General features: G+C 57.3%; 1 protein-coding gene across 1 annotated transcript in view; it reads left to right on the top strand.

The window, feature by feature from the left end:
- NPTX2 (neuronal pentraxin 2) overlaps positions 1-5,564 on the top strand; it is a 7,454-nt gene extending 1,890 nt beyond the window's left edge. Inside the window, exons 2-5 of the mRNA XM_039876353.1 lie at positions 158-374; positions 2,549-2,793; positions 4,149-4,328; positions 5,158-5,564. Of these exons, the coding sequence (XP_039732287.1) occupies positions 158-374; positions 2,549-2,793; positions 4,149-4,328; positions 5,158-5,385 (870 nt within the window). The 3' untranslated portion in view covers positions 5,386-5,564. The remainder of the gene's footprint in view (positions 1-157; positions 375-2,548; positions 2,794-4,148; positions 4,329-5,157) is intronic.
- Positions 5,565-8,026: the final 2,462 nt, after the last annotated feature.

The raw sequence follows: 8,026 nt of genomic DNA, 5'->3' as shown, positions 1-8,026 counted from the left end.
CAGTGAAATGCTCCCCTTACTGCCATTGGCACTAATGGTTTAATACTCTTGTTTTTTGGAATCTTCTCCCTGTGGGGCGGGGCCCGTGGAGCTGCATTTCACAATTTCTTTTCTAACTGGCCTTAATCTTACTCCGACCTGTCTCCCGGCCCCAAAGCACCAGCTCCGAGTGAACGTGTCGGCTGCCGCGTTGCCCAGCGACTTCCGAGATGTGCTCCAGCGGCGGCTGGGGGAGCTGGAGCGGCAGCTGCTGCGCAAGGTGGCGGAGCTGGAGGACGAGAAGTCCCTGCTCCACAACGAGACCTCGGCTCACCGGCAGAAGACCGAGAGCGCCCTGAACGCGCTTCTGGAGAGGGTGACCGAGCTGGAGCGAGGTGAGTGCTGAGGGCTTCGCTGGTTTCTCTGGCGCCCTCTGGCTGTCGTCCCTCCCAACCCCCCACCCCTGGTCTTGGTTCTTGGCTGCAGTGCAGGGGAGGCTGGGCTCAGAGCAAGGAAGAGCAGGCGGAGAGGGGGCCAACTCCAAGGCTCTTTTGCCCATTTCCGGGCGAGGCCACCTGGGTGAGGGAGTGGCCACTCCCAGCCCCCTGCCTGCTGACTGCTCCCACGGTTGCGGGGATGGGCTTGAACCTACCTGTCCCAGGTGCAGAAAAACCACCTGACTCCTTACCATTCCAGCAGCAGTCCGCCCTTCCCTTCGCAGGCTCCAGGCCGCCCCCTCCTTAGCCTTGTCCACCACTTGCAGCCTCTGATTTATCGATCAGAGCTTTTAATGCCTCAATGGGTTTTAACTAAGTTTCTTCTGAACCTCCAGACTGTTTGATATAAACAGAGGGCACCAGCTTCCGGGATATGGACCCCCCTCCACTGCCCCTCAGCTCCCCACAGCTCTAATTAAACCTATCTGTTGTCACCGAGCTAACGATATTACCAACACTGAGCCTTATTAAATCAGCAAGCCTGCCCGCTTGTGAGGATAGAAGCCATTTTCCTTTATTAGATAATCACGACTTCGTGTAGAGCTTGGGAATTTGCAGATTAAATACTAGTGGCTGCACGTAGTGGAAAGAGGGTTTGCTGCTCGCTGCTCTGTCATTCATTTGCTCCATGCCCCGAGGTAAATCACCTAGCTTCTCTGAGCCTGGATGCCTCCGCTGTGCACCCCGTGACGTCAAGAGTGGGGGCATTCGGGTTTTCTGCTTTGATTTTGCTTCAGCCCCTTGGGGCCTTATACCCTGACCGAGCCCCACTTTGGGCTCCCCTAGGTGACCAGGTCTTCTCAGCCCTCGCCAGGTGCTCAGCAGCTCTAAAACCTGTGTTGAGGGTGCCCTGTCATGGGGGGTCACGGTGCATCAGGCAAGACCGCACAATCAGCAGAGAGCAGTAAATATTCTCGTATTTCCATGCTGCCTGTTCCCAGGAGGTTGAGAGGGTGACATTGGGTTCCATCACTTCCTTTCGCAGAAGGTCTTCCTCGGATGGGTGTGAACTTGACGCCAAAGAGCTTCCTCGTGCATTGTTTACTATGACAGAAAATGAGTTTTCAGGGTCCTAGTGGAGCAAAGTTGACCCGTTCTGGCTCCTGTCCTGCAGAAGGGGTGAGGAAGGGACTGATTTAGTCCACTAGTGACAGGCAGTTTGGCTTTTTCACCGGCAGCATCTGGTCCTCAAATAAGAGGGAAGCTTTTGCCCTGACAGCTCACAAAATCGGGTGATATACTGCCAATTTTGGAATCTGATTACTGGAGACAGGGTCTTGCCCTCTGTGTGTTTATTTTTGTTGTTAATTTTAAGCTTAAACCAAAACTGTACTGAAAATTGCTTAAACCCGATACCAGTCATTTTAAAAGAATTTGGAAGCACCATTTACATGGGGATGGCCAGGAGGATTCTCGCCAGTCCCAGGTGGGTCCAGAAGGGTCTGGGCTCTGGCCAGGTTGTTGCCCTCAGTGGAGAGGGTCACCTCTGCATTCCTTTGCCTCCCGCTTGACTCAACCTGCAGGAAATAGTCAGCAAACTCTTCTCTTGGGGAGGAAAAGGCAAATCACGAGCCTTGTAAGCCACTCACTTCAGGGACTTTGTCCAAAGGCCACTTCTGAATTAAGTTACAGACACAGGCACCGACTCTTTTGCCCTGGCAGTGGTGCTTCTTTCTTGTGAGAAGTGACAAGTGTCTATGGGATACCTGAGACCTTGTAACATGTCCTGCCTCCATACCCACCAAATGGGTTCCCCACCCCACCCTTGCTGAAGATGCTGAAGGGGCTGAGATTTCAAGGATATAACAAGACCTGGCTGAGGAAGGGTTTTCTGGCTTACTTTAACCAGAAAACTAAGTCCGGCTTGCCCTACCCTCTTCTTTAAGCTTCCAAGAGTGAGGATGCTCTTGTTGACTGCGGGAGTTTCAGCACTTTGGACAGTGGCTGCCCGGTAGCAGGTGCTCCAGAGAAGGACCACTTGGGTCAGAGGTTGGGGTCCAGGTGAGCGGTCAAGCTGGGCCACAATGGTGGGGCTGGGCTAAAGCACTGCTGGCCTCTCTTTCACTCCCCAGGCAATAGTGCATTCAAGTCCCCCGATGCGTTCAAAGTGTCCCTCCCCCTCCGCACAAACTACCTGTATGGCAAGGTCAAGAAGACGCTGCCCGAGCTGTACGCCTTCACCATCTGCCTGTGGCTGCGGTCCAGCGCCTCGCCTGGCATCGGCACCCCGTTCTCTTACGCGGTGCCCGGGCAGGCCAACGAGATCGTGCTGATAGAATGGGGCAACAACCCCATCGAGCTGCTCATCAATGACAAGGTGAGGCCGGCTTGGATGCCACCTCTGTCATCGTGGTGGTGACAAAGGTCGGGAAGTTGCAGGGAGTCTGACAGCTGGTTGTGGCCTTTCCTACTCACGGTGGGGATGGCTCTGCACCGACTCAGTCCTGCCCTGGGCAGCTGACTGTGCAGGGGACAGGGGCGGAGGGCAGGCAGCTGCAGCTCATAGAGGTCCAAGCTAAGAGTCTAGTGGGAAGTAGCAGAGGGTCCAGGCCACAGGTCATGGAAGGAACAGAATAAGCTGGAATCGCTGCATGCCAGCCTGACCTGTCACCGGCCCTTGGGCCAGTCAGCGGGGGCTGCCCCCCAGGGCTGCACTGACTAGAGGAGGGTGTATGCGTGTGTGTCTGAGTGTGTGATACTTCTCATATGTCCTCACATCCTCCTTGCTGGAGCTGAGCATGTGAATGGCCGCACCCACTCCCAGGCTGCCGGAGCCCGGGAGCCCTGTCCACCCTGCTCCTCACGCTGTCCGTCTTTGTCGAACTGCCCTGGGTGGAGTTTGCTTAAGTGAGAAACACTGTGTAGTCCACCTGCTGGGCCCCTTCCAGTGGAGACCACACCCCTGAGCCAGGGATTAATAAATAACACCCTTGGACACAGCCCCGAGGACCCCGAGGCTTGCTTCCCTCCTGGTTTAGACAGTGTGTAAACAGACAATTCCTGAGAGGCCTGCGGGTTGCTAGGACACCAGCAGTAACAACAGGCGGAGTCACAGTCAGCTGGTCTGTGGAGCACTCAGGATGCTGGTAGATGGGTGTGGGTTGGACGGCCCTTCTCCCAGTCCTGTGCGTGGCTCCCCAAAACACTCGCTTGCAATGGTAGGCCTTCAGTGCTCTGCACGGGAGGACACCCACGCGCACAGTCCCCGAGTGCCGCGATGGCCATTGGGACCTTGCCTGTGGAGTGCAGGCGCCTGGTCTGACTGTTGTCCAGAGAAGTTTGCCCGAGAGGGCCCAGACCGCCCTCTGGGTTCTCCAACATGGAATGTTCAGAGCCAGTGTGTGTGGGGCGGGGGTCTGTCACATCTGCTTGCTTGACTCAGTGTCCTGCACCCTCAGCTAAGCCGGGAACAAGGGCGTCCAGTTGAAAGCAGGGCCGCCCTGGAGTCGGGGGCTTGTGCCCAGGCTGCCCCTTTGCCCCGGAGTGTCTGACGCACGTGGCGTCTCCAGCCCGAGGGTCTCTCTGAGGTGGGCTGGTCAGGCACGTTACCCACACAGTAGAGAGGAGGCCAGGAGGGACCCCGTGTGATAGGAGCAGCGGCAGGCCTCAGCCCCCCAGGTCAGATTCCGGGAACCCCACGAGGGGTCCTCACCTGCACCTTACCACCCGCAGGTTGCCCAGCTACCCCTGTTTGTCAGTGACGGCAAGTGGCACCACATCTGTGTCACCTGGACAACACGGGACGGCATGTGGGAGGCCTTCCAGGATGGGGAGAAGCTCGGCACCGGGGAGAACCTGGCCCCCTGGCACCCTATCAAGCCGAGGGGTGTGCTGATCCTTGGGCAGGAGCAGGTGAGTACAGGGGAGTGGAAAACAGGATGTGAGGGTCACGCCTCGCCCCGCTCACACTGTCCTGTGGGCTGAGGGGCTGCGGCCGGGGTCCCGGGCTGCTGTGGGAGGTTCAGACAGATCCCAGAGGAGTCCAGCACAGGCAGGCAGGAGTGTCCCTGGGGTCACAAGCCATGTAGCCAAGGGGCCGTCTCTCTGGCTGCTTGGCCTCTACCAGGTGCAGTATCGACTCCAGATGCGGGGGGCTGGTACGGCATCTTCCAGAAGCCGCTGGCTCAGGGTCTGAGGGCACGTAGGGAACGCCTGTAGGGTGCTCAGCCCTGCGGGGGAGACGGGAGGACAGGGCGAGGCCTCCGAGGCCGCCCTTGAGAAACACCACCTGGGGAGGGGACGCCAAGCAGGCCGTCTTCGCTTGGGCAGATGAGACTTGACACTCCGGGCTGTGTTTGAGGTTTGCTGATGGAAAGTGAGAATAGATGCCAGGTGCTTTTGGGGGGCGGGGCTGAGTCTGGGCTCTTCTCGGCCCACGCCCTCCTCACCTCTCCCCCTGGGAGGGCCTGGGAGCCGGCGGAACTGAACTTTGGGACTTTGGGCAGGTGTTTCCCTGCTCCGGCCTCAGTTTCCCCCTGTAAACTGGGTGGTTGGAGTGAAGACATCTCCCAGGCCTGACGTGCCTGGGGCTCCAGGCCCCGCGGGACTCGGTGGCCAGGGAGAGTTAGGGGGAGTCAGGAGGACGCCCCGGTCCACCCCCAGCGTCCTTTCCCCGACGCCGGTCCTGGGCCAGGAGAGTTAGCTTCTGCACATGCAGTGACACGGACTCGTCCCTCCACAGGACACCGTTGGGGGCCGGTTCGACGCCACGCAGGCGTTTGTGGGGGAGCTCAGCCAGCTCAACATCTGGGACCGCGTCCTCCGTGCCCAGGAAATTGTCAACATCGCCAACTGCTCCACGAACATGCCCGGCAACGTCATCCCCTGGGTGGACAACAACGTCGACGTGTTTGGAGGGGCATCCAAGTGGCCCGTGGAGACCTGCGAGGAGCGCCTCCTTGACTTGTAGCCCCCCCCACCCCGTCCAGGAGGCTGGGGGGCCCCAAGTCCCCCGGGGAGACTATAGAAACCTCCCACTAGAGTGCGTGAGGCCCCCACAGACAGGCTCCGTGGCAGCACTCGTCACCAGCTTATTCGTTCCTTACCGCTATCTCGTTGTTTTGGCGGGATGGGGCCAGAATCCCTTGGGAAAAGCCCTGAGCCACAGGTGGGCCAGTATCTGACTTCCCGGCTGGGGGAGGGTTCCGGTCCTTCAGGTCCTGTTCAGACCCCTGTAACTGCCAGCGGGCCCCGGCCCACCTGTCCCCCAGGCTCGCGGTGTCTCGTGTGCTGTCTGTCCACCCCGCTGCAGGCCGTGCAGCCCGCCCTCTGGAGCGGCCGTGTCCCTTGTGTGTTGAGTACACCCTGCCGTCCACTGAGCAGGCGCCACGCGGCCCCCCCTCACCTCTTCAGCACGGCCTCTCTTGTGTTCTTTGCTGTGCGTCTTTCTATCCAAGGACCTTCAGGCTCGAGGGGTGGGTGGGCTGCCCAGACAATGCTGCCTTCTCTAAGGTGGAGGGATGTCTGTGGCTCCACAGAGGGGGCTGGAGGGGGGACTTGGAATAGACGATGGCCGTGGCAGTCATCCCTTCTCCTCTGTCCCCTCTCCCTCGGACCAATGCTTTGTCATCGACTATGGCTCTGAAAGGCCCCCTTTGTCCACTGGTGCCAAAAGTTCAGTTGCAGCTTTTACAACCATTCCGTGTGGTTTGGGGAATTTATTTTCCCCAGCGGAAAAGAACAGCCATTAGCAGGCTCCCATTTTCAATGTCTCACCTTGCTGTGAGGAATTTGCTAGTTTTAACTCATGTTGATTCCTATAAGCATTTGAGCATTTCCCCGAGAACTGTTTCAGGAAGTGGATGTCCCTTGGCTGATAATTGCTTAGTGACTCCAGACCGCTTAATTTATTGGACAGAGGTAATAGTAATTTATTTTAAAGACAAAGTGATTAAGTGGGGGAAATTGATAAAGCTAAATATTATATATTTTATTTTTCATACATGTTTGAAGTGTAAATCTTGTTGAAATTCCATTTGTAGGACCAAGCCGACACGCCCATCTTGACATTGTATGCTGTGAGAACTCTTCCGATGATGGAATTTTTATTAAAATGCACTGGAAGATGCCTCGGTGCCTGTGTTTTTTGTGTCTGGAGTTGAGGGCAGGGAGGGGTGAGGCTTTGCGAGCCCCCACCTCCCCCGGAAGAATGGTGGCTGCTCTGGTTAGCCTGAGCCTGGCTGCAGTGGACGCCCGTGGGGCTGGCGTCTGGTGAACCCAGGGGAGCCAAGGATGCTTGCGGGAGGGTCTGGCGCAGGTCTGGGCCATTCCTTCCTCACCTCGGCTGAGCTGTGGTTGCCTTGCAGTCTCTGCTTAGCCTCCCTGTCCCCTGTCCACCCCTGTCTTGTCAACCAGGAATCGGGCTTAGCTAGGTGGACCTCAGCTCCCCCCACTCCAGGCTCGATGCTCACTCAGCACCTACTGTGTGTGTGGTCAGCCGTGCATCTCATTTACTCTCCCAACAATCCCTGTAAGAGCCAATCCCGGTTTACAAGTGAACACACGGGACAGTTAAACAGGGACTTTGGGGTTATATGGCCATGAAGGGCAGAGCTGGCTCAGAGCCACAGGAAGGCCCTGTCCCTTCCACTGCCTGCTCCCACCCACCCCTGCCTTCTGGTCTGGCTCCAAGGGGCCTAGTGCTGCTGTGTTCTCCCAGAGCCACCTCTCTGGGCCCACCTGGTCCAGGCAGGTGCGTTGACAGTCTCCCCATCCCTACAAATGCTAGATAATCCCCACTCACTGCTACTTCTCACTTTTGTATCTTTATCTTAGTAGCCGCAGTGTATAAGTCAGTCTGTCCCCTTTCCAAGTAGCAACGTCTAAATTTCTTTTATTCTAAGGGAGCAGAGTTCACTCTTGGGTACAGATGACACTGTGTGCAAGTGTGTACTTGATGCTGAGGCCACAGTGGAAGCCGTCACCTCTAAAACCAAGAGCAGTAGGTCACTGAGGTTCCTGAAGTTCATTTTCAATCTTGTGCTTTGTGACTTGGCGGGAACTGGGCATCGTCAGTGGCAGACGGAATGTAAAATTCCCCGGAGCCCCTGCTCCGGGGCCTCTGGGATCCTAAGTGCAGAGGCCACGTGAAGGGCAGTTCGTTCAGAATCTCCTTCCTAATGGAAACAGCAGCGGCTCAGGTCGCCCCCTGAAAGAAGCTGAGCGTGTCCTGATCTCATGTCCATGCCCCGAGTTTGCCCGACCTGAACCCCTGGCACGGCCACCTTTGCCTCAGGGCTTTGGAACCCCTGCCGGGCCAGGAAGTGGGACCACAGTGCTCCTGGCTGACCTGATGCGCAAAGATGAAAGAACCCAGCTCTCGTCACTTGCTACGAGCTGGCCCTCTTCTTGGAGATGCGGCCTTCCTGACATGACAGCAGAAATGAGACCCACCCACCAAATCCAGTGGCTTCCTCATGCTGGAGCCTTTCATCGACCTGTGGGAGTCTCCTCACCCAAGAACTTAGCACTCGCTGGAGGCTGGAAAACACCTTGCGAGGGAACTGGGTGCTTTAAGGAAGGTAGGGTAGAGGATGTTCTAGATGATGGAA

Source organism: Pteropus medius, unplaced genomic scaffold (genome assembly GCF_902729225.1).
Source record: "Pteropus medius unplaced genomic scaffold, Ma_sr-lr_union100, whole genome shotgun sequence".
In the NCBI taxonomy this organism is placed as follows: Eukaryota; Metazoa; Chordata; class Mammalia; order Chiroptera; family Pteropodidae; genus Pteropus; species Pteropus medius.
Note: the sequence above shows the minus strand (reverse complement) of the source record. Positions and strands in the feature narration are given on the sequence as shown.